The sequence below is a fragment of the Aspergillus caelatus genome (genome assembly GCF_009193585.1).
Source record: "Aspergillus caelatus strain CBS 763.97 unplaced genomic scaffold BDV27scaffold_227, whole genome shotgun sequence".
Classification (NCBI taxonomy): Eukaryota; Fungi; Ascomycota; class Eurotiomycetes; order Eurotiales; family Aspergillaceae; genus Aspergillus; species Aspergillus caelatus.
This window is the reverse complement of record NW_022475490.1, coordinates 26,208-50,037: the sequence shown is the minus strand read 5'-3', so window position 1 is coordinate 50,037 and position 23,830 is coordinate 26,208. Positions and strand designations below refer to the sequence as shown.

General features: G+C 49.1%; 8 protein-coding genes across 8 annotated transcripts; 4 read left to right on the top strand and 4 right to left on the bottom strand.

The window, feature by feature from the left end:
- Nucleotides 1–125: 125 nt before the first annotated feature.
- Nucleotides 126–1,099, bottom strand: BDV27DRAFT_135054 (uncharacterized protein). The gene is made up of 2 exons (XM_032068436.1): nucleotides 446–1,099; nucleotides 126–396 (listed from the first exon to the last, which is right to left on the bottom strand). The coding sequence occupies exon 1, from the start codon at nucleotides 1,066–1,068 to the stop codon at nucleotides 841–843; it is 228 nt and encodes a 75-aa protein (XP_031923221.1). The 5' UTR covers nucleotides 1,069–1,099; the 3' UTR covers nucleotides 126–396; nucleotides 446–840.
- A 61-nt stretch (nucleotides 1,100–1,160) lies between these two features.
- On the bottom strand, nucleotides 1,161–2,281 carry BDV27DRAFT_135053 (uncharacterized protein). The gene has a single exon (XM_032068435.1). It carries the CDS (start codon nucleotides 2,211–2,213, stop codon nucleotides 1,740–1,742), a length of 474 nt encoding a protein of 157 aa, XP_031923220.1. The 5' UTR covers nucleotides 2,214–2,281; the 3' UTR covers nucleotides 1,161–1,739.
- Nucleotides 2,282–2,312: 31 nt separating this feature from the next.
- Nucleotides 2,313–4,095, top strand: BDV27DRAFT_135052 (uncharacterized protein). Its single transcript, XM_032068434.1, has 2 exons — nucleotides 2,313–3,231; nucleotides 3,284–4,095. The coding sequence occupies exons 1-2, from the start codon at nucleotides 2,425–2,427 to the stop codon at nucleotides 3,980–3,982; spliced, it is 1,506 nt and encodes a 501-aa protein (XP_031923219.1). The 5' UTR covers nucleotides 2,313–2,424; the 3' UTR covers nucleotides 3,983–4,095.
- A 164-nt stretch (nucleotides 4,096–4,259) lies between these two features.
- Nucleotides 4,260–7,404, top strand: mvp1 (sorting nexin Mvp1; the record flags this gene model as incomplete). Its single annotated transcript, XM_032068433.1, has 5 exons — nucleotides 4,260–5,075; nucleotides 5,133–5,879; nucleotides 5,960–6,081; nucleotides 6,145–6,735; nucleotides 6,801–7,404. Coding segments are annotated over exons 1-5 (2,177 nt in total), but the record flags the coding sequence as incomplete, so codon positions are not given.
- Nucleotides 7,405–9,163: 1,759 nt separating this feature from the next.
- On the top strand, nucleotides 9,164–12,488 carry BDV27DRAFT_44657 (Na+/H+ antiporter Nha1). Its single transcript, XM_032076660.1, has one exon. The coding sequence runs from the start codon at nucleotides 9,247–9,249 to the stop codon at nucleotides 12,397–12,399; it is 3,153 nt and encodes a 1,050-aa protein (XP_031923217.1). The 5' UTR covers nucleotides 9,164–9,246; the 3' UTR covers nucleotides 12,400–12,488.
- Nucleotides 12,489–13,458: 970 nt separating this feature from the next.
- Nucleotides 13,459–15,454, bottom strand: BDV27DRAFT_44643 (adaptor protein STE50). Its single transcript, XM_032076659.1, has 3 exons — nucleotides 15,010–15,454; nucleotides 14,789–14,950; nucleotides 13,459–14,707 (listed from the first exon to the last, which is right to left on the bottom strand). The coding sequence occupies exons 1-3, from the start codon at nucleotides 15,275–15,277 to the stop codon at nucleotides 13,677–13,679; spliced, it is 1,461 nt and encodes a 486-aa protein (XP_031923216.1). The 5' UTR covers nucleotides 15,278–15,454; the 3' UTR covers nucleotides 13,459–13,676.
- Nucleotides 15,455–19,052: 3,598 nt separating this feature from the next.
- BDV27DRAFT_161965 (uncharacterized protein) lies at nucleotides 19,053–19,655 on the top strand (the record flags this gene model as incomplete). The annotated part of the gene is made up of 1 exon (XM_032073311.1): nucleotides 19,053–19,655. One exon carries the CDS (start codon nucleotides 19,053–19,055, stop codon nucleotides 19,653–19,655), a length of 603 nt encoding a protein of 200 aa, XP_031923215.1.
- Nucleotides 19,656–19,906: 251 nt separating this feature from the next.
- Nucleotides 19,907–23,198, bottom strand: cdc48 (AAA family ATPase CDC48). The gene is made up of 6 exons (XM_032076657.1): nucleotides 22,890–23,198; nucleotides 22,808–22,835; nucleotides 22,692–22,747; nucleotides 22,369–22,618; nucleotides 20,815–22,306; nucleotides 19,907–20,756 (listed from the first exon to the last, which is right to left on the bottom strand). Exons 1-6 carry the CDS (start codon nucleotides 22,937–22,939, stop codon nucleotides 20,167–20,169), a joined length of 2,466 nt encoding a protein of 821 aa, XP_031923214.1. The 5' UTR covers nucleotides 22,940–23,198; the 3' UTR covers nucleotides 19,907–20,166.
- Between the last annotated feature and the right edge of the window lie 632 nt (nucleotides 23,199–23,830).

Genomic DNA, 23,830 nt, shown 5'->3' with positions numbered 1-23,830 from the left:
GTTCCGATGGTTCTCGATGCTAGTCCGAAAGAGGCTAGCTTAAAAATTACAATGTACCTCCGTTACACTTAAGGTACAGTAAATGACGTACAGGCGGAGAGAGTGGCCGCGCGGGAATACGCGCTTCTTCGCGTTCTTTTGGTGCATTCAATCTCGTGCTTTAATTATGCCTATCTCAGTCTCAACTGCTGTACGCCCATATTACCATTGACTTATTCATGATTCCTAGTACATTCTTCCTTAGCTTGCTTTTTATATTTATCCTGCATGTACAATTTCTGTTCAATCTGACCGTTATCGAGCGATGAGCGTCAGCTCATCAAATTGACACATCGCCGTGACCTATGGCGATGGGACAGGAAGAGCAACGAGCGATTCACCCTTTTTTTCGAAGAGGTCATTTCACTCCCCCATCGCTGCATTCCAATATACTCATACACAATAGACCTAGGAGTACCAACCAACACTACCCCTCAGAGCATCCCAGGAGACGGTTTACTCCCTTCAAATGACCTCCTGCACAATGGCAGCCCATTGTCCCTAAATAAACAATCAACAAGCGAATATATCTCACCCTACCCCGTATTCTATGAATTACCTTCCCCGGAACACAGACCCGTCGCGATGCTCGAGCATGATCCCAATGCATCCCGCAGGAAAAGGCGCAAGACTGATAAGTCCAACGATGTCAGTCACTCGGAGGGTTCCATAGTCAACTACATCACGGCCAAAGGCCCCTCATCAACTTCCAACGGTGAAAGCACTCCGGTCGATGGTATACCTACACCCGCCGAAGATGATGTCCCTAATGTGACCGAAACTGGAGCTAGCGCTCTTCCTTCAACTCCTTCGCCCGAAGTCGCGAGTCCTCAAGATAGCTCGCATGCAACGGATGATTCTGCGCTTAATAAAGCGACTCCTAGGAGGTCTCCACGACAGAAAACCATCCGATTGAACCCCAACGGAAAGCTTTTGAGCTCGCCTGTCGCGGATAAGTCGGACAAGTCTATAAAGAAGGATAAGGGGCGCGGCAAACCAGGGCCTCGGAAAGATGAGGGCAACAAGCATAAAGTCGTGATCATCAAATATTCCAACATAAATAACACCGTGGAGAGCTTGGGGAAACGCATTGACGACATCATTAGTGGCCGGACGAAATACGGGCCTCCCGTTAAACGTCAGTCACCTGCTCGTCCTGCAGCTAAAGACGAACCGGCAAAACCTACACATCCATTCTTTTTAAAGAAAGCGACGCGCAAATCAGATGCCTCGCAATCCCAGGTTAGCAACCAAAATTCAACAGCGGTCGATAAAGGGGACGAAGGGGTCATGAAGGCCCCACTACCGTCTCACAAGTCTTCAACATCAAGTTTAGGAGTCACTAAGACTACCATAAGCACCCCCTTTACACAGCGAGGTTCTAAGTTTCCAGAACCTATGCAGCCCGTATGGCCTCCACGAGATTTTGTCCATGTCCGTGGAAGCCAAGCAGGACAACCTGATTTTCAGTATTCACCAAATATGGATCGAAAGAAGTCCAAGATGGTTGCTATTAGCATTCAAAACAAAGAGAGCGTGCTGTCGCCGGAGATGCAAGGATTTTGTCAGGAGCCTGCCAAAATCTTACGAATACCTAAGAGACATGTTGCTAGCGGGAACATCCTACAAAAAGCAATAGCCGGACAGTTATCCCAGTCTACCTTATCGAATCCAGATAGCTACACTCTCAGTGATACATGTCATCCGGCTATTGCCAAACTATACACCTCTATACCAAATTCGATGACTGCTTTCGACCGTGGGGAGTGCGACAATTGTCTCTGGACACAAAAGTATGCACCATCCTCAGCTGGGCAAGTGCTCCAGACAACCAGGGAAGCTTCCATGCTGCGGGATTGGCTGAGATTCCTTATGGTGTCTGCTGTCGACACAGGTAAAGCCTCCAAAGATGGAGAGGCCAAACGAAACTTGGACAAAAAGAAACGAAAGAAGCGCAAGAAAACGGAAAATCTAGATGGATTCATCGTTTCCAGTGCAGACGAGGCATCTGAACTGGGCGAAGTCGATGAATCAGAAGATGAGCTAGCGGGTGGTGTAACAGTGTCGTCCAAGAGAACACTTATCCGGTCTGGCGATCTAACTCTAGAAAAGGGGCGCGTGTCTAATGCTATACTTCTAAGTGGCCCTTCCGGATCTGGAAAGACTGCATCCATTTACGCGGCCGCAAAGGAGCTTGATTTTGAGGTGTTCGAGATCAATCCGGGTAACCGCCGCAGTGCCAGGGACATTTTGGACCGCGTTGGTGATATGACTCGAAATCACCTCGTGCATAATGTGAATGGTAACAACGAGGAACCCAGCCGCGAATTCTCCGATATTGACTCTCCGAAAGACGAAGCCTACGATCCAAAACAGAATAAACTGATGGGCTTCTTTAAGTCCACGGCTGCCGGTGCTAGCAAGGATAGAAAGGCTAAAAGGCAAGAGACGGATAAACAACCAGACCAGAAATGTGCCCGAAGTCAGAAACAATCTTTCATTCTTCTGGAGGAAGCGGACCTTCTATTTGAGGAAGACAAGCAGTTTTGGTCAGGAGTATTAGCGCTAATCAACCAATCAAAACGTCCTATCATCATAACTTGTAATGATGAGAGTCGTATCCCACTAGGGGATATATCTTTTCACGCCATTCTCAGATACCGTTCCCCACCTCGGCACCTTGTCGTTGATTATTGTCTTCTGCTAGCTGCGAATGAAGGTCATATGCTGAAACGCGAGGCTATTGACGACCTTTTCATTAGCACTGGCGGGGATCTACGTCGAACAATCACAGAACTGAACTTCTGGTGTCAAATGGCTATCGGTAGTGAAAAGTCTGGTCTTGATTGGATGATTGACAGATGGCCCCGAGGTTCCGATGTGGACGAGGACGGTTTTCCGCTCCGAGTGATCAGCGTGAACTCGTACGAACCGTTCATGGGCTGGTTCAGCCGTGACATGCTGTTAATTAAAGGCTTAGACAGTGAGGTCGAATCGCAACAAGAGGCCTGCTCTTGGTGGGATCTCAGTCTGCAGGATGCGGAAAGAATGCCAGATACGGATTTGGCGCATGCTGCACCGGCTGCGTCAAACAAAGAACGACTTGACAGACTACAATATCAGTCCAACCTCATGGATATGAGAAGTGCTCTTGACGTCCTAAGCCTTGATTGTTCACTTGATCTCAGATTAGTAAGTCGCTGTCATAGGCCGCTTACTTTGCACACATGTTGACTTTTAGTAGGATGCTGTCGATACTTCTATCCCTCCAATGCCGGAGAAGCAAAAGGCGAACTATGTTGACGGCTATCCCCTATTGCACGCCGATGTCGTGCCCGATCACTCGTCATTGTCTACAAGCATCGCAAGTACATTTGAGGTTTTATTAAGCAGGGTTTTCCGGCCATGTCACGAAACCAACGTCGAATCATTGCAAGCGGAGAAAGTCCTAAAAAACGTCACCAAACCAAAATTCACCAAGTCCCAGCAGGCCGAATTTACTAGAGCCTTTGAGCCAGTCATGAGAGCCAAATATGTATTCCCTCTTCCAACAGGACGGCTGAGTCCATCGTTCGAAAATGGACTACGACCTATCAGTGAAGACCTTGGTCCGTACGTGCGTGCGATTATCGCCTTTGATCTTCGCCTCGAGCAGTATCGGATGCAACTCAGCGGATTACTCTCTCAGAATGGGCAGGGTTCGAAGAGGGCGCGAACAACAAGGGCGAGTCGAGCGGCACTTGAGGGTGGCAGCAAAGCCGAAACACGAAAAGAGCGATGGTTTCCTCCTGATGTCAATCCTACGCTTATTCTCGCCACGGGTGGGCAAGATTGGCAGGATCTATTAGTACAGAATGGCTATTTTGTGGTTACGTGCGCGGAACCTGGCAGAGAATGCAATGACCATGCAGCAACAGAGAGTTCCAGCGAGGGGGGAATTTGATGTATAGATACCCAATGGAATTGGTCCGTTATAGAAATTATGATATGAGAAATGTATTTATAAAGCAGCGGATATATGAGTCAATAGAATTCAGACATTCAAAAGAAAGGACAAAATGGGCAAAATAAAATATATAATATAAAAAACATCAATAACTGAGAAGTATAACAAACAAACATCTTGGAGAGTGCCGTGGACAGGTGTGGCCCAAAGTTGCTTAGTGCCATCAGTGGACCATCTGCCAAAGAGCTTCTCCGCCTCTCCTCACTTCCAAGAACTGACTGCTGCAGCTTCATCTCGTGGCTCTTGCTTCAGAAAGTGCCATTCAAGGAAAAGCCGGTCTTTTTCTCATTCTAATGTGTTTCTATTTTCAGATTTAATTATTATCCCTGCTCAGTTGCACAATCAAACCTTGGTATTGGGGTCGTTACCAGTGGGGGTTGACTGTTGTTTGGTCCCATCACATCATCACCTACCTTATCTCTCCCGCCTCCGACCGAACTCCGCTGCATAACGGGATACCGTTGGATCAACACCTCCTCTTTTAGCCGGCACTTTCCCTCATAGAAGCCCCCTCCCTCCATGTCCTTGTTCGGCACATCACCCGAGGACTCCTCGGCAGGCAATTCAGCTCATAGGTCCAAGTCTTCGCTCTTCGCCGACGAACCCTCTCTAGGTACTGGTAGCAATGCCAACCTGGGCTCCTCCTCCCTTTTCGCCGACGATGACGACGTGGGATCCGGTTCACCGTGGAATAGCAATGTCAACAAGAGGACTGCCAGGCATAAGCTCGTGAAGACCTTGCTATCGGACTCGGATGCCCCCGAGAGTTATATCGATGCCTACGACCTAGTCCTCAGTGCAGGCGATCGCGTTGGCGCCGGTGTTGGACTGACTTCAGTCAGGGAAATTCTGTCCGGCAGCGGGGTCAGTGCCTCTGACCAAGAAAAAATCCTCAACATTGTTGTTTCTGGTGATATCGATAGTGTAAATGGACTGGGTCGTGGCGAGTTCAACGTTCTTCTGGCACTCGTGGGCCTTGCGCAAGAAGGGGAAGATCTTACATTAGATGCAGTCGATGACAGGCGCAAGAGTAAAGATACATTCGACCCTAGTATATTGCTTAAATTCTAACCTAGTTTAACCGCAGAGCTCCCCCCACCGAAAAGCTTATACCTTGATGCGTTGCGCGCAAAGCAGGAATCCGGCACCCCTGCGACGTCGCAAGAGCGGCCGATTACTCCACCTCGCCCTGCGTCACCCCAGCAAGCGCCCCACTCAGCTCACTCACGACGGTCACGACGAGAATCGATGACAGGCTTCGAGTCCGACCCTTGGGGTAGTCCAGAGCTGCATCGCGGACATGCCCACGCACAACTCGAATCCGACCATCCCGTGTTGAATGGCTATGGTAGTGTTCGGTCCGCTACTAATGCTTGGTCTAGTAGAGCCGGTGAGGACAATAACCCCAATGAAATTTCGAACACCAACCGCTTGAATGGCCAAACAGATCCTGCGCCGTCCCATGGCTCAGGATTTGGATGGGGTGAAAGTCTTGGCAATACCCCGAGTGATGGTGGGCTTGGAGCAACAGCCCGGGCTGGACTTGGAGGATTTGGCCCTCCTAGTAGTGATCACAGCGACTCAAATCCCCGTCGGCGGTCACTGGGGATAGGTAGGGTAGCAAGTCCGCCGGTGGAAGAACTCGTGACGGTAACGCTACTCCCGGAGAAGGAGGGGATGTTCATGTTCCAGCATCGCAATTATGAGGTAAAGTCCGCTCGTAGGGGGAGCACAGTGGTACGGCGATACAGTGATTTTGTTTGGCTGTTGGACTGTCTCCAAAAACGGTATCCGTTTCGACAGCTTCCTCTTCTTCCACCGAAGAGACTTTCAGGTATGTCAAAGCAAAAGCTTTCTAAAATAAGCTTACTCACCTTTTTCCGCAAATCTAAGTCAATGGCACTCACCTTGCAGCGGATTCCAATGCATTTCTCGAGAAACGTCGCCGTGGACTCGTCCGATTTACCAATGCCCTTGTCCGACACCCCGTCCTTAGCCAAGAGCAGCTCGTGATCATGTTCCTAACTGTCCCTACTGTAAGCACTAGTTAAGCCTCCAAGGAGAGTTGCAAAGTATGGCTAATAGTGACCTGATACTAGGAACTGTCCGTGTGGCGGAAGCAAGCCACGATTTCTGTGCAAGATGAATTTACTGGGCGAGTCCTTCCCCCTGATCTGGAAGACTCCCTGCCTTCTACCCTTCCGGACACATTCGAGACCGTCAGGAGCGGTGTAAAGAGGTCTGCGGAAATCTACATCAACCTATGCACATTACTTGAGCGTCTGGCCAAGCGCAATGAAGGCCTTGCGGCTGACCACCTGCGATTCTCGCTCGCCCTTCAATCCCTCACGGAGGTGACTCGAGACACGTACGCGATTGATACCAACGACGTTCCTTTACTTAATGAAGGTATCAAAGCCACTGCCAATCATCTCTCTGTCAGCCAAAGCCTGTTGGAGGATGAGGCACGTGCCTGGGAAGAGGGCGTGTTGGAGGACCTGAAGCGCCAGCGAGACTGTCTGGTCAGTGTGCGGGAAATGTTCGACCGCCGAGACCGTTACGCGCGGAACAATATTCCTCAACTAGAGCGGCGCATCGAGAACAACGAGAGGAAGCTACAAGCTTTAAGAAGCCCTCAAGGTACCGTCAAACCTGGAGAGATCGAGAAGGTAGAGGATGCAATCTTCAAGGTGCGTATTTCTTCCACGCCTTATTTTACCATCATCTACTGACGTCGCGTTTGTTGAACTTGCAGGACAAGGAGTCGATTGTACAACAACATGCGCGCGGTGTTTTCATCAAAGAATGCATTCGCGACGAAATAGTATATTTCCAGCAGAGCCAGTATCATATTAGCCGACTTCACCAGGACTGGAGTCAGGAGCGGGTCAAGTATGCCGAGCTGCAGGCAGATAATTGGCGGTCATTGAGTGACCAAGTCGAAGGCATGCCTTTGGGTGACTGAGAAGATGGACATGATTGTACCATTGCAGGCGACCGGTCTAGACGTTTTTTAAGTTTTTTTTTTTAGTTGCGTGTCTATGTGTATGAGTCTATTTTTCTCTGTGCCGCCGTCGCCGACGATTGCGTGGGGGAGAGTACGCGATGTGTTTAGCCTGATGTTTCTGAAGCGGTCTTTTTGCGATGTATCTTGCCTCGCTTACTGCATTGTTTTTGTTTGAAGTCTCTTCGTGGCCCTCCGGGACCACCAGGATTGATACCTTTAATTTGGAATGTGGTTGGGCTGCTTGTTGGGAGTGAGAAACATGAGCCGATACATCAATAAGATTGACTGCACTAGGTAGAAAGGAATCTGACAGATCCCATACTACCGTTGAATGGGATTAATGTACTCCAAACCAGAGTTCATAGACATATGCACCATGCATAGCGTGTGACTACCCGGCAAATCTCTTCCGGCCATACAAAGCCAACACGAGGGTCGGCGGGTGAAAGCGTGACTGTGGTCTCCACTGTGGAGTCTGTTCTTGTTTCGTGCCAACCAATCTGAGCATCAGGAAATGCCCTTGGCAGCCTTGCAAGGCTGGGCACATCCCAGGTCCCCAATTTATTAGGATTTAATTTAAGCCGGGAATTGATAAAGCGCTCAGTGACCATGGATAGGGGCCGATATCGTGGAGATTACGAAAAAGCAAGATCCATAAAAAATTTCACAAACATGTCCGATTTCTCGAGATCGAAGAATCAACCTTCTGCAGGTGGGACAGTACTGTAAATATGCTTAGCGTGGGACCTCACAGATCTTGTCACGGTGAACGCCATGTGGTCGACTCTGGAGTGAGTTGAGGGAAGGAGAGAATGACGAAGAGCTGCAGATCTATGCAGTGGATAGGTCTCGATTCTCGATTCTCGATTCTCGACACTAGTATTGATCCCTTCAGTTGACCATATCCTGGGGACCCGTAACACGTACTACTGCTAGTAGTGACTACTACTCCGTCCAACAATGTTGTACCTGAGGTATCAATCAAAGGATTGTACCGGGGGTAGTCCCTACTCCGTGTAGTATATAGTAGTCGGGAATCCTGCCGTTCTCAGGTACGGGAGATAAGGAGAGTAGGGGAACATACGTAATTATCCAACTGCGACCGTGCTACTAGTGGTATTGTGGGTATAATACCGGTAATCTTTCCAGCTGGTGGAGTGCGTCCGCCCGCCAAGGCCAAAAATTGTTCGCTCCGCGAATGAGCCGGTGGGTCCGTGACTTGCCAATCCCCGCCGGTACCTCCTCTCAGTCGCGGATCTGATTTGCTTTCTTCCCTGCAATCTTCGCCGCCCAGAGCAGAGGATCTTCCCACGCTTTCCAGAACCGAGCGCAGTATTACATACTGAAGACATTACCTCCTTCTCCAGATCAAATCAAGCGCCAGTATGATGGTCTTGGCCTGGGTCTCGGTCTTAGTCTTTGTTTCTTGAATTTTCTCTCCTCGTTCTCTGGAGTGCCCAGAGTCTTGTCCTGCCTCTGGTCATTTCTTGTCTTCGCTTGACCTTCGCTTGTCTCTTTCTTGTCTTCTCTTGTCCCGTCTTTCCTCTCGGTATCTGATCCTTCTATTCTTCTTTTTCTCCTTCCCTTCAGAAGGCATCTCCTGGTTTGTACACCTCATTGGAGTGTATATTCCATATACTACTACTTCTTGTTCAGCCGGAGTAGCCGTTGCCCAATCTGGTAAGTCTCTACCCTCGCCAATCAAACGTTTTCTTTCTTCCCTTCACTTGGCACTCGAACCAACTCTGGTTCCTACCTCGCCTTCCGCCCCTTATATTCCCTTTTAATTTTCTATTTTCTTGTTCGATCTGGTAGTCTCCAGTTCTGTGTTTTCCTTCCAATCGCATGTATTCGCTCAACTAAGCGTTTTCACCCTTACAGGACGCAGCAAGGGAAGGCACGTTGGGAGAAAAAGTATCCGCCCTGCTTTCGCCCGCCTCATCCGTCATCGTTTCGGACTTAACACCCCTCCCCGAGTTATGCCGAGAACGTCGGATTCCCTATCTCACGAGGCGCATTTCTATTGAGTGAGTCCCTCGCAGTCCGACCGGTCGGATAACCTTTGCGATAGTCCCTTTTTACAAGATAAATTAAAAAGGGAATACCGAGGAAGGCACAGAGAACACAGCCAAGGGTCGCGGAAGGACACACAGACGACGGTCGCGGTCGCGGTCCCCGGGCACCTTTTAACATCATGGCGTGGCATCATTTGGATATTGATAAGCCTCATTTAGCTTACATGATCTTGGGCGGTTTCACCGGCCTATTCATGCTTTGCTCGCTCTTTGTGAAGGAGAAACTGTACATCGGTGAAGCAACAGTCGCTACTCTTTGCGGAATCATCTTCGGGCCACATGCGGCCAATCTCTTCAATCCCCACGAATGGGGAAATGTTGACAAGATCACTCTTGAGTGCTCTCGTATCGTCCTGGTCGTCCAGTGTTTTGCTGTCGGTGTCGAATTGCCAAAATCATACATGAACCGTCATTGGAAGTCCGTCTTCTTACTGCTGGTGCCGGTCATGACTTGGGGCTGGCTTATTACCAGCTTGTTCATCTGGTGGATGGTTCCTCCCCTCAGCTGGCTGGAGAGTCTTGTGTGCGCCGCTTGTGTGACAGCCACGGATCCTGTGCTGGCGTCTTCAGTTGTCGGTAAAGGTAAATTCGCCAAGCGTGTACCTAAGCATTTGCGAGACCTGTTGTCGGCTGAGTCTGGCTGCAATGACGGTATGGCTTTTCCGTTCATTTACCTATCATTCTACATTTTACGTTACCGTCCAGACGCGGGAAAAGTGTCCCTGAACTGGTTCTGCGTCACAATCTTATACGAGTGTATCTTTGGCGCCATCTACGGTTTCCTCATTGGTTATTTCGCCCGTCATTCAATCAAATTTGCCGAACGCAAACAGCTGATTGACCGCGAGAGCTTTCTCGTCTTCTACTTTGTGCTGGCCGTCTTTTGCGCCGGCTCTGGTAGCTTGTTGGGTATGGACGACCTTTTGATAGGTTTCGCGGCAGGTGTGGGTTTCAGTAATGATGGATGGTTCACGGAGAAAACCGAAGAGTCTCACGTATCCAACGTTATCGACCTTCTGCTGAACTTGGCGTATTTCGTGTACTTTGGATCCATTATCCCCTGGGAAACGTACAATGCACCGGAGCTCGGCCTTGTCCCATGGAGGCTTGTTGTGATCGCCATCTTGGTCATCTTTTTCCGCCGTATTCCCATTATGTTAATCCTGAAACCAATCATACCGGATGTGAAAACTTGGCGTGAGGCACTCTTCGCTGGTCATTTCGGACCCATTGGTGTCGGTGCCATCTTCGCCGCCATCTTGGCTCGAGCTGAATTAGAAACGGATAGCACGCAGCCCCTAACAGAGGCGGAGCTACCGAAAGCTGGTACGGCCGATTATTATATCGTCCAACTCATCTGGCCCATCACGACTTTTATGGTCATCTCGTCCATTCTAGTCCATGGTTCGTCGATCGCTGTGTTCACCCTCGGAAAGCGCATCAACACCCTGACCATCACGCTGTCTTACACCACCGCAAATGATGAGGGTCCATCATGGATGAATCGTTTGCCTCGTGTGCAGTCTATAGCGAAAGGCTCGATGTCCTTCAGGAAGCCGGATGATACGGATGCGTCTTCGAACGAACAGGAGTATCCCCCCGGTACTCTTCCCCCGATCGGTGTTCCTGGTAATTTCCTGCGTCGGGTTCGGGATGAAGATACAGAGTCGCCTACCGGTAGGACGTCAAGTCGGAGACCCCGCAGACGCCGTCGGCACGTTTCTGGGGCGGGTGGTCCTATCAGTCAGTCGGCGATTGCACCTCAACGGCCTGTGGAGAGTGAAGACGCAGAGGAGGAAGAGGAGCGCGACAAAATTGAACGAGAAGGCTCTCCACCGTCCAAGGAACGTGATCAGTTCGGACGAGAGCCACTTGTGGAAGCTTATCTGGAAGGCCATCATATGATCATTGAAGATGAAGAAGGAAATGTTCTGAAGACAGAAGATGTTAGTCATATAACACCCGAGGAGCGACAGCGACACATCGAAGCACAGCGTGATAAGCTGCTACAGGAGAAATCGGGAGAGTTTGCCAAGTCCAGGAGCCGGCCACACGCAAGGTCAGAGGGAGAGGAGGTCGAAGAAGCTCTGGGAGAGAAGACCGGTCACCCTCTGGAAAAAGCTCGCAAGCGATTTGGTCAGTGGATTGGACTCGGAAAAGGTCGCGCCCAAGAGGCGGAAGACCAAGAAGTCGAAAAGGCTCCGGCGACGCAGCAGCAGCAGCAGCAGCAGCCTGCTGCTGAGAAGAAATCCAAGGGCAAGTCTCGCTCAGCTCATGCATATCAGTTCGGTAACACGATCATCGTCGAGGATGAGGATGGAGAGGTGATCAAGAAGTACTCTATCCCTTCAACCGACAAACCGGAGACAGGAGCGCCCGTCCGGCGTGGATTGACCCGCATGGGAACCTGGTTTGGCATGGACGGTGAAGGAGAGCCATCGCAGGCCGAGAAGAAGACAGCCGAGGATGACTGGCTAGCAGACGATGGTCTTCGATTCACCGTGGCCGACGATGACAACATTGATAAGAAGGGCGTTAGCCACAAGGGTCGCAGAATGAACAAGCATGAATTCGTCCAGCAACTCCGCAACCTTGGTCCCAGAGCTCGTCGCGATCTGGTGGAAGAGACAGATGCGCCCCAGCATGTCAAGGAAGTTGCCCGGGACGAAGCTCGGGACGCGGAGCGCAAAGAGTCTCTTGCTGGCGGTCCTGCCCAAGACACACAACATCAAGGAACATCTGCCCGACCTGCATCCATCTCGAGCAGCGGGTCAAGCAACGGGTCTGATATAGGGGTGCCTGGTGACAATATTGCTGCTTCATTGGCCCGGTTCACCCGTGGCACGGCAGCAGAGGAGCGTCGCAGTACTCTCAACCCCTCCACTCGCCCTCGCTCACGCAGAGACTCTGAAGACGATGGCACTGAGCGTGTGCCCCCGGCTCAACTTCGAGAAGCAGCTGGCCTGTCGCGTCCACCTCAGCAAGATGATGATGACACGGGAGAAACACCTGCGGAACGCCGTCGTCGTCTCGCCGCTCTTGGTGAACTGAACTCGGACGATTCCGATGAGTCGGATGCCGCGGTGGAATCGGATAGCGAGGACAATACAGGGTTCCGTCGTGTCGGCAGCAAAGTCCAGTTTGTAGAAGGGACGAAGCCCTCCGATAGTGGAAATGGAAGTAACTCCAACCAAGGGAACGGTTCGAGTTCCTCGAGCTCTGCGCATCAGCGCTCAATCTCGTGGGGAGGAGAGAAAGGCCGGGAGGCTTAAAGAGATCTGAACAACTCATACCCCCACAAAAAAAAAAGAAAGAAAGAAAGAAAATTTGAAGAGACATGCATCAAGCTAATGAACCGTTAAGACAAGAAAAGAAAAATTAACAAAACAAAAAAAATATAAGGAGGGGCGGTGGGGAAACGAACAGTTGCGGTGTGACAAGAAATAACAATTAGAAAGTCAAGAAACAAGAGGCAGGGCAGAAGCAGAAGCAGAAGCAAAGCGATAATCCTGCGGTCTGAGAACAGCCACAAGTTAGAGTCCAGGTTTTATCATACTGTTGTCTAGTTGGTTGATCAGTTGTCCCTTTTTTTCTTTTCTCTTTTTTTTTTTTCTGCATTCTTGAGCGCCTATTGCATGTGTTATGCATGTCTTTTCATGCTGTGTATAGAGCTTCCTGATTCAGTGTAACTTAATTATTCTAGTTGCTTCTTTTCTTTTGGGTGCCGTTCGTTTCTGGCTTTAATTATTTCTCTGTTCGATATCCAATTATATCGTTCTGTTTTCATGATCTTCGATAATTTTTTTTCTGTCGCACAAGGGTGGCTACGGCTCTATTTTTAAACAGGGTATATACACCGTAGACACTAGCTTATTTGCAGCTGGTTTTATAGCTTAGTTTTATAATATCCTCCCCACAGTATACACTTCGTACCATAGTATAGATAAGGAATATATATATGTACATATGTACTTCCTTCAGAGTTAGATTCGGACAAATTTCTCGGTCAAATATAATATTGTTTCATATAAGAGAGGATATAATATGGTATGGTATGATAATACATCAGAAGTCCATGCATGCACCTTGTTTGTTCATGAAACAAGAAGAGTGATCTCGAGGATCCAAAGAGGTGAAGAAAGAAAAGATCAGAAACGCTAATAGAAAGCCACAGGTAGAATGAAGCGAATATGTGAATGGAAGTGATATAGTTAAAATTTATCCAGAGAAAAGAAGTGAGAAAGAAGTGAAGATGAATATAGGACCCAAACACAAGAGTAAAGTAAAACAGATTACCACGCTCAAGTCTTTTGCTTTTTCCGTTCCTCAATTGCCCAAACACCGACACAAACACCAAACACCCTGTAAACTAAAGATTTCAGGTCAAAAGAGCAATTAAGGCACCGAAAGATGAGAAGAAGAAGGTAAAAGATGAAACGTGATTACTTGGAAAGGGGTATCTCAAGCAACAGAGAGCAATGTCACGAATCTCATTTAGAGCTGACGCTGCAGCGGGGAGATATGTCCCACGGCGCCCATAACAGACAGATCACAGCACTCCGCCGGGTAAATTGATCTGTGCCTGTCTGCTTTCAAATCCAGCACTGTTAGGCACAGGATTGACTGGCGGATAGCTGCTTTCGGGGTGCTGCAGTTGCTTTCGCAACATGAACATCGGTTTCCGTCCCTCCTTTTCCAGCTGCTTGAAGAGAATGAGCGGCCGCTCTTCCAAGCCCAAACAACGTTCTTGGTCGCCATACACAATATACAGTGCATATTGCTTCCAGTCGGCATTGATATTGTACTTCTTCAATGCAGCGGGAAGAACCTTATAGCAGGGATCCTCCATGGAGACACGGAATGACTTGAATATTTCCACGCTCGGCGGGTCATTGCCACTACCATTGCCAGCTCTGGAATCTGATCGGGTCGGGATGTCGGGACGGTTTGGTTGTGTTGGTGTAGGATTCAAGCGTTCACGGTTTTGCGATGTTGAGGGGTCGTCGTGGTGGTCGTAGGGGCTACGGCTAGTGTTGGAAGTGGGTTGATATGATCGAGACCCCAAAGTCTGCGCTGCGGTATAGTGGACGCCTGGAGAGGTGGGAGACGGGATTCCTGGAGACAACTGCGACTTTCCATTCGAGTAGAGCGCCGTTGAGGGGTCTAGCACGCCATTGTCGTGATACATACGGCCTTCATGAATTGAGGGTGGGATATGAGTAGGGGAATTGTTCTTGGGGGTGGTGCCTCCCGTGTGAAGCCTTTTGGAAATTTGTCGAGAGAGGGTAGCTGAGCGGTCCAGGAGAGTGATCCCAGAAGGCGACACCAGCGTCTGCTGACTATCGTGGTATCCGTCGGGGCCCGAACTTGCCATGGATGTGGGAGGGGGCAACGGTTGCGAACGGTCCTTGGCCATCTTGAAAACCGGCAGAAGCTCCTCTCTCAGCCGACGATAGTCCTCCGCCATACGGCGCAGCTCAGACTCCACGGTGACGATACGCTCATCTCGCAACCGAATGGACTGGATTAAACGAGCGACATCCTCCTGTGACGCAGTTTCATTCATACTTTGGTCCGCCGCTGTCAAGAAGAATGAATATTAGTAAGGTGGAACAGGGAACCGTTAAACATGACTTCCCTAAAGGGAGTGGAGAGACATACAGAGAGGAATATAATGGTCTGCATCTAGCGGAATATCTTGTTTCACCTTTGTTTCATAGACACTCTTGAGAATAGTTAATCGATGCCCCACGCTAGCAATCCCCATCTCCTTCAACTCATCATGTTTCAGAGCAATAAGCGCTTCCCCCACGATCTCATTTTCTGCAAGTCATCAGTGGACGATTCTTTCCCTACTCCTCTTTCCAGGCAGTCGAACTCACCGAGGAAGGCGGGACAATATTGACGGAGACCGAGGGCGGCAAGAAAGTGGGCGCACTCTTCGACTGTCCATTCGGTGATGATGGTTCTGGGGGATTTAGGATGTTCATCGGCATTTGCAAAGGTGGTTGGAGTCTGTTCGGAAGAGGGGAAGTCGGATTCGGAGGGAGACGCCTCGGAATCGGTGGCCAAGTGGGGGGACGTGATGACGCTGCGCTCGTACTCGTCGTCGGCATCGGAGTCGGCGTGGTAGGAAGTGTGGAGAGACATGTTGATGGCGATTGACTCCTCGAGGATAAGGACCGACACGACACAACGAAGGGGTCGGAGGGGACGTCGGCCCGGTGGGGAAGCAGAGACGAAGACGGGAGGGGAGGAGACGAGAGTATTTTCAGCGGTGGATAATGAGACTGGAGATAGATCATTCACGATCGTAATCAGGAGATCGAAATCAAATAGGCAGCTGAAGAAGTCTCAGCCAAGAAAGCGTGCCACATGGACGGGGCGAATGGCGGTTACGGGCGGCTGGGGGAAAGATATCGAAATAGCGCCGAGCAGTTGTCAAAGAACCGAAACCAATCCTCGAATGCCGGAAACCAAACAAAAAAAAAAAGAGTCCCCAATTTATATGAACAAGGAAAACCCAGAAAGGAAGAAGAAATGAAGAAATGAAAAGGGAAAGGAGAAAGAGGGAGATCGAAAAGTCGTGACGGAGATTCGTTCGTCGTTAGGCCAGCAATGCAATGAGAGATGATGGGGACTAAAATCAGAGCGGGGAAGCTTTGAGTTGCTTTGGGGGGAAAGACTGATCCTCTCCTGAATAGGAAGATTAGGGCACGAGAGGGTGAAAAAGAGGCTGAGTGAGCAAACACACGCAGTGTTAGTAGTGACCAAGAACAAGAACAACCAAAACAACAACAAAAACAAGGATGAAACGAATGAACGAAGAGCAGAAGAAAGAAAGGTAAAAGCAAATAAAATAATATAATAAACCCGGGCCGGTAAATCCAAAAAAAGAAAAAAAAGAAGAGAATGGAAAGGGAAGTCCGAAGTGATCTTTCTAGTCTTCTTGCTGGAGGAGGAGCTCTTTTTGAGTTTGGCAACAGACCAGAAGCGCCAGCCTAGAGTTGGATCGCCGCACGTGATGCTGGTCTGGACTCTTTTTTATCCACCTTTCCAGTCGATGATTATCATTATCTATTTATTTAAAAAATAACAAAAACCAAAATATATTATTCCTTTTTATTTTCACGATACTGTTTCTATTTTTCTCTCGATGTTCGATCCAATAACTTATATTATGGTTTAGCCACTTCACTGTATCCAAGTCCCTGATATACATGAATCACTAGATAAACTTGACTTTATAGTACCAGTCACTATTGATTTTAAGAAAATTCCTGTCTTAGTCCAAAGTAGGCTTGGTTTTTATTTTTATTTTCTTTTTTTCTCATTTGTTATATATCAGAAGACTATAGCCAGGGGATATGCAATGAAATGACACATGCCCAGTCCACCTCGAAGAACACAATTCTAATGCTACCATTAATCTACCCATACAAAATGTATTGGTGGACAATCTCGCATCCTTGCATTTGGATCTTCCCCAGCCATATCCTAACCATCCTACGACACCAGTCCTTCTCGTAAGGGACTATTTCTATTCCTACTTGTCTAGATAATTGGCTTTCACACTTTCTATTTATCCACTGATCAGAGACCCCCTCTCCCTCAATGATCAACAGGGTGTGTATCGAACGAACACACAACCACACTCTTCCGAGTACTCTCCAGAAAGGTGAACGGAGAAAATATGATAAACTAAAATACCACAATAATTGATAGTTCAACTCGATATCAATATCAGCCCATACTCAGGGGCAGATGTTAAAAATAAAATAAAATAAAATCCTTAACCGAGATCATCGATCTAATCAATTCATCGACCAAATCAGGGAAAAGATGCTACAAAGTATTTGTTCAGGAGAAAGCCCAAAACCAAAACCCACAGGGCAAAAGCGAACTATTTTCCTGCAGACAATGGAATGGACGATTGAGAAAGAAAAGAGACTGCTGTCAAAATCCAATAGCGTCGGAGCGCCTAACGCTTTTGGCGGCTGGGAGGGTCCGAATGCTCCGCTGTCAGAATCCACTGTGGAAAATAAATAATCAAAAAAAAAAATAATATAAAAATAAAAATAAAAAAAAAGTTAACTAGTATCTGCCTTTAGCCATTCCCGTCTAGTTCTTACTCCGTACAATCTTTTCTCTAGGCAGAACTACTTAGGACTTTCCTGTAACTAGTAAATGGAAACGGAAATCATTATTGATCCTGACGGCGTACTCCGGAACCGCACGACGTATGGGGTAGCTTTAATAGAGAAAACTGTGCACGCTATTGAAAATAAAAAAATGTATTTGATGGGCATTCGACCGACGCAATCCTTCCAAGCGCCAGTCGTCAGCTACATGCTTCACTCGCCCATCAGGACCCCTGGTACTCAGTTCGTTCCGTGCGAACGCTCAACGCTTATAGGTCACTATGTATGGTAATAGGGACTGGACTCCCCCCCCTCCCCTTGCGATGCAATCCTGCCAGCCATCCGCAGAGAACACGCAAACACCTGTTCAAGAGAACCGTTGCACTAGCCTGTGGCTGTACTTGACCCGTGGAATGCCCTTGGAAACTATTTAACCTCTGTTTAATTAGTAACCCGGACAAGGTCTTCCCCGTTCTTCTATTTTATTCTCCTAGCTTTCCGATAGTGGTGTATCCGTGCGCCTGGGTCTCGATGACTGGCATTGCACTACTGAAGTAGTCTTTTACTCCTTTTTTTAGTCTTGTTCGATTTTTCTTTTAATCTTTGTGGTCATAATTGTGCAGTTCACAATTATGAAGATGTATTCGTAGGATAAACTACCATTTCTCATGAGCAACATTCTGGTAGTACTGTGAACTCTATGAAGCATTAGGGTATAGCTGTCCAAAAGTGATGTGGATATGTGATCCATTGCAGCTATATATACCACAAGCTTTTAGACATACTGATCTATCTAATATGTACCATGGCAAATCATTCACATTGTCAAAAGGTATCAATAAATAATCAATAAATGAACACCACCACCCACTAAATTGACAATAGTAGTAATATATACGTACACCTATCTAGATACCGGGATACGACACCCACCAACAGCGATAACCCACTCCCAACCCTACCCCATATATAAAATTTAATCGGTTCAATTCAATTCCAAGAAAGAAATCCCAATTAACCAACCCCAATACCCATTCCAATCCATTCCAAACCCCCTATGTTCTATTGTTCACACCTATCTCTCCAACCCTAAGTGGCAATCCACAATGTAGTCATCATACGCCCCCCCGTTACGAGAAACCCCTGTCACCTTTCATGTTCTCTCCACTTCCATTTTTCCAAATGCCCCCAAAGAGTTGAAATCTCCACCTTCTCAACGCGCGCGCAATTCGCACGGACTCTTTAAGACAAATCCAACGTAAGTCCTAAATCCTTTTTCTCCGTCACCTACGTGCGCAAACCCAGACCAAACCAAAAGCAGAAGGAAGCTAGCGACGCGGCGATCGCGAAAAGATCGCATCAACCACCTTACCGACCTTCTATCCGTCGTTCGCTCCGCCCTACCGCCGAGGTTCTCCGCGTTGCAATTCCAATTCGATCGCGAAAAGGATTCAAGACCTACTAGTACAAGTCGCAACAAGCCTCGGTTTACGAACGGACCGTCCGGAGACGATTTCCCCCGATACTATTGAAGGAAAAGGCAAAAGAAAAAGAAACTAAGGAAAAGAAGGTGTCTGGCTGTGGTCAGATCGGCAGAAACCGAAAATCTATATCCCGCCGCCGTCCACGCGCCGCCGACGACGACCTCATCGCCCCGGTGTTCCTGCCTACTTACTTGATTTGCACGGTCCACGGACCAATAACGGGGACTGGTTAGAAACGGAATAAAAGGGATCGGAATAAAATTCAGCAGCGAGCCGACGAACGAACCCAGGCAAGGCAAAATGACCACCTCTCAAAGCACAGGGATAACCCCAGCCTCGTCGGAAAGTCTCGAATCGGACCTCCTCGCGCACCTGGCCTCCACCACGGCGCTAGACGATCTTCACGCGACCCTCCTCTGCTCCCTGCAGCGGATGGGATGGACGGAAAAGGTTCGGAAGCTATCGCAGGAGCTCCTGCGCGGCGGACGATGCGAGCGATTTGATGATGTTGTTGAGGCAGTGGTTGCATCCGCGGAGGGACGAAAGCACCCATCGCTAGCAGGCTTGGACAATGTGAACGAAGAGGACAAGAATAGTAACGGCGATGCGGACGGGTACTTTGAGAAAGTGGATGTGCGGATCCCGGAGGCAGTGGTTGAGCAGGGTGTGAGGGCGATCAAAGAGGTATTGCGCGAGGTGGTGGTGCTCGATGATGATTCAGATTTGTTAGAACACCATGATTCGCACCATAGCACTGGTGATGGGAAGCAAGAGGGCGGCGGGGAAACGAAGACTAAACCATCCAAGTCGTCGAAGACAGGGGACCAGTCACTAAAAAATGGTGATACAAGCCCTGTTAAGAAGACGGATAAGAAGCCGAAGCCTGGAAAACAGGTAAAGTGAACTTGGGCGTCATATGTTCTTTATTTTTGGTCCTTCTCTTTTTCATTTTTCGGTTCTTCAGGGTACATCTGGCTTTTGGCATTCTTGTTCGGATCACTTGTCATGGGTCGTCTGGCGAGATTGGTGTTTAAAACGGTGGGGAGTTTGCTGCATTTTGATACCATTATCCACTACGGCGTGCATGTACAACGTCAACTTGTGGTCTTGTCCACCTTTGCCGTGGCAGTGTTTTAATCCAATGGAAATATCTGTATTACGGGAACATTCTTGATTCTATAACAGTCATTGATGCATTAAACTAGAACGTCGAGTTCATCCCTCCACTAAGAACTATTATGGCATCTAGTATGCGAGACGTAGATAGACACAAAAGATGGACAAACCCTGTTCAAAAGGAAGCAGAAACCAATCGTATTTCCTAGCAGTCCATACCCTCATCAGCCCCGCTAGATCTAACTAGTGCCGATACATAACTAAGAAAGACTTTAGAAGAAAAAACATGAAACCCAATTTAGTCATAGAGGCTGTCGTCATTGCCGGCTTCACCGAACGTGTTGTTGTCCTGGACCTCGCCCGCGGAGGGGAAGCGGAAGAAGCTGCTGCCGCCCGAGTTCTTCAAGCTCTGAGCGAAAGCCTCGTAACGGCGGATTTCCACGTCGCTGACGGACCGACGGGCCGACTTCATGGCCTCCTCGAAGTGCGCACGGGTAAGCTCCGGCACAGGATCCTCCTCGTCGACCTCCTCGTCTTCCTCCATCTTGACATCCTCGCCGTTGGCCTCACGCTGCTTCTGGCGCTCAATATCAGCAGTGATAGACTGCTTGATGGCCAGCTTGACAGCACGTTGAGTAACGAATCCAAGATCAGCACCAGAGAATCCGTGGGTCTTGCTGGCAATGAAGGGCAAGTCCACATCGGATGCGACAGGGGTCTTGCGCAGCTGGGCCTTGAGGATACCCTCACGGGAAGCCTGGTCGGGCAGGGGAACGTAGACAAGAGTGTCCAGACGACCAGGACGGACAAGGGCAGCATCAAGCTGCTCGGGTCTATTCGTCGCACCAATGACGAAGACGTTCTTCTTGGAGGTCATACCGTCCATTTCTAAGATGAAAGTTAGCTTATGCATTTAAGCGCATACATTGTCTGCTTCTACACATACCGGTCAGGAGCTGGTTGACAACACGGTCAGAGGCACCACCAGCATCACCAACAGAACCACCACGGGACTTGGCGATCGAATCCAACTCATCCAGGAAGACGACACAAGGAGCGGCAGCACGGGCCTTATCAAAGATATCCCGAATGTTGCTCTCGGACTCACCGAACCACATCGAGAGCAGTTCAGGGCCCTTAACGGAGATGAAGTTGGCAGCGCACTCATTAGCGACGGCCTTGGCAAGCATGGTCTTACCAGTACCAGGGGGACCGTAGAACAGCACACCTCGAGAAGGCGAAAGACCAAACTTCTGATACTTCTCAGGGTGGTCCACAGGGTACTGCACGCTCTCGATGAGCTCGCGCTTGACCTCCTCGAGACCACCAATGTCCTCCCAACGAACGTTGGGCACCTCGACAACAGCCACTTCGCGAAGAGCGGAGGGGTTGGAGACGCCAAGGGCATAACGGAAGTTCTCCATGGTGACACCAAGGGAGTCGAGCACCTCAGCATCAATAGTATCCTCGTCCAGATCGATCAGATCCATCTTCTCACGAATCTGCTGCATGGCAGCCTCAGAGCAGAGAGAAGCAAGATCAGAGCCGACGTAACCATGGGTCTCAGCGGCGATGGTCTCCAGGTCAACGTCCTCTCCGAGCTTCATGTTCTTGGTGTGGATCTGCATAATCTCCAGGCGGCCAGTGGGGTCGGGAATACCAATATCGACCTCACGATCGAAACGGCCGAAACGACGGAGAGCAGGATCGATAGAGTTGGGACGGTTGGTGGCCGCCATGACTACAACGTTGGAACGAGCCTTCATACCGTCCATTAGGGTGAGGAGCTGAGAGACGACACGGCGCTCAACTTCACCATTGGTTTTCTCACGCTTAGGGGCGATGGAATCGATCTCATCAATGAAGATGATTGCGGGGGAGTTCTTCTCAGCCTCCTCAAAGGCCTTGCGCAGGTTCGATTCGGACTCACCGGCCATCTTGGACATGATCTCAGGACCGTTGATCAAGAAGAAGAAAGCACCGGTCTCGTTCGCCACGGCACGAGCCATCAGAGTCTTACCAGTACCGGGGGGACCGTACATGAGGATACCGCGAGGTGGCTTGATACCAATGGACTTAAACAGCTGGGGATGACGGAGGGGCAGCTCCACCAATTCACGGATCTGTGCCATCTGCTTCCGGCAGCCACCAATGTCATCGTAACCGACCTCGTTGAGGTTACCCTCCTCATCCTCGCGCTGGATAGGCTCACCCTCGCAATGGATGACGGTATCTTGTGCAACAATGCCATACTCCGGAGGATCCACTTCCACGACCTTGAATTCCACTTGCCTCATACCTCCTCTTACTGTGAACAGGTCACCCTGTCTCACGGGTCTGTAGGCTTCGCGGAAGTAGGGGGCAAGGAAGACGTCGAACAAGGAGCCGGTGAGACCCTCAACAGTGTCTGCGATCGGGAGAACGGCAATACGCTTGGCCTACAATACCAGAATGTGGTTAGCTGGCACGCCCTGTCGAGCCGTAGTCAGGAAGTACCTACATATTTAATATCAGGGCATGGGTGAACAGTGATGACATCGCCGTGCTTGACACGGAGGTTGTGCCTCACCACACGGTTGATGCGGGCACTCCCATCATCGAGATCATCATCCGCCAACACAATCAGAACGGTGTCTTTCCGCTTCTTGCCCTTAACCAGAACTGTGTCACCGCGGAAGAGTTGGAGGGTTTCCATAGTGTTGTTGGAAAGGGCAATAACGGAGTTATCATCGTTGACGGCATCAGTCACACTGAAAGCGCTCTGATTAGCATCCATCGAGAGATCCCCTCCATTGTTAGCAGTGGTGGGGAATACTAGCATACATCAATGAGTTGGGCTTCTTCTTCTTCTTTAGGATGGCCGTTGCGGTATCGAGTTCCTGTGGCGAGACCAGTCAGTGTCATGGCCGGTAAATTCTCTTTCTGCGATGAATCTTCACCTCTTTCTTCTCGGCGCCAGAGGCGTCCCTTGAGCTCGGTTAGCACATGAATCACGGTAAGAGGGGAGAACTTGAAGCATACTGAAGGTGCACCCTCTTCTTATCATGAGTGTGGTCGGGTTCTGCGCTCATTTTGACGGCGAATGGGGATGGATCACTGATCTAGCAAGCTCTTGAAGCAGGGTAGGCCTGAAGGTACGAAGGACGTCACTGTATCGGACTTACGATGCCCGACGACAGGAACTGGAAAGTAGAAAAAAAGAACAAAAAATGAAACACAGACAAAGGATCCAGCAAACGCAATAGACGGTCTGAGGGATGAGCAAATGGGAGAAGGGGGAAGGATTGATAAAATGCAGCGGAGACAGAGAGTTGGAAGTGAGATCAGAAGTGGCAGAAACAGCTACCCGTTAAGAGGTGACGATAGTCTCAACTGCCTATTGTTGATGACTTAAGCCAGATCAAACTTCCTCACTCATTAGCCACTGCCGCCACCGCCCCGAGTACAGAAGCCTATGGAAGCCGGTCGCATACTGACAAGCTACCCAAAGTATCGACTGGTCAACTCCAAGATATAATCATTCATTTCTTTATTCTAGTATTAATATTATTAATAAGGAAAGCTCTGAGGTTCGGAAATGTTCTTTGTTGCCAAGTGGCTTTTGCCTTCAAGGTTCTTATCTTTAACTTCTGTTTTAGTCGTTGATGCTGACTGATCTTCCTTGCCTACTCCAACTTCTCCTACCTAAACACTGTACTCCGCACTGTTGATGTGCCTGGTTGCCTCAGGCAAAAGGGCTATATCATTTGTTGCCCATCTGTGGCACCAGCCTCGTTCACCCTACATATCACCCCCTTTAACCCAAGGCTCCAACATGACTAGGCAAATGGAGGTGCCTTCTCAGTCAGGCTTTGCCCATGATAGAAAGTTGCCTGGTTTGAAAAGCTGTATAAAGCCCTAATATCCCAAACTTGTTCAGTACTACCCAGTATACTTACTAAACGTGCTTTCCATCTTTAACA

Coding starts and splice junctions, on each gene's coding strand:
- BDV27DRAFT_44657 (XM_032076660.1), top strand. CDS start 9,247: ATGGCGTGGCATCATTTGGATATTGATAAGCCTCATTTAGCTTACATG.
- BDV27DRAFT_135052 (XM_032068434.1), top strand. CDS start 2,425: ATGGGCTTCTTTAAGTCCACGGCTGCCGGTGCTAGCAAGGATAGAAAG. Junction 3,232..3,283: donor GTTCACTTGATCTCAGATTA/GTAAGTCGCTGT, acceptor GACTTTTAGTAG/GATGCTGTCGATACTTCTAT.
- BDV27DRAFT_44643 (XM_032076659.1), bottom strand. CDS start 15,277: ATGTCTCTCCACACTTCCTACCACGCCGACTCCGATGCCGACGACGAG. Junction 14,951..15,009: donor ATATTGTCCCGCCTTCCTCG/GTGAGTTCGACT, acceptor GATGACTTGCAG/AAAATGAGATCGTGGGGGAA. Junction 14,708..14,788: donor AGACCATTATATTCCTCTCT/GTATGTCTCTCC, acceptor TCTTCTTGACAG/CGGCGGACCAAAGTATGAAT.
- BDV27DRAFT_135053 (XM_032068435.1), bottom strand. CDS start 2,213: ATGGATGCAGTCTTTCCAGATCCGGAAGGGCCACTTAGAAGTATAGCA.
- BDV27DRAFT_135054 (XM_032068436.1), bottom strand. CDS start 1,068: ATGCTTGTTGCCCTCATCTTTCCGAGGCCCTGGTTTGCCGCGCCCCTT.
- cdc48 (XM_032076657.1), bottom strand. CDS start 22,939: ATGAGCGCAGAACCCGACCACACTCATGATAAGAAGAGGGTGCACCTT. Junction 22,836..22,889: donor AAGAAGAGGGTGCACCTTCA/GTATGCTTCAAG, acceptor ACCGAGCTCAAG/GGACGCCTCTGGCGCCGAGA. Junction 22,307..22,368: donor CATGCCCTGATATTAAATAT/GTAGGTACTTCC, acceptor CTGGTATTGTAG/GCCAAGCGTATTGCCGTTCT.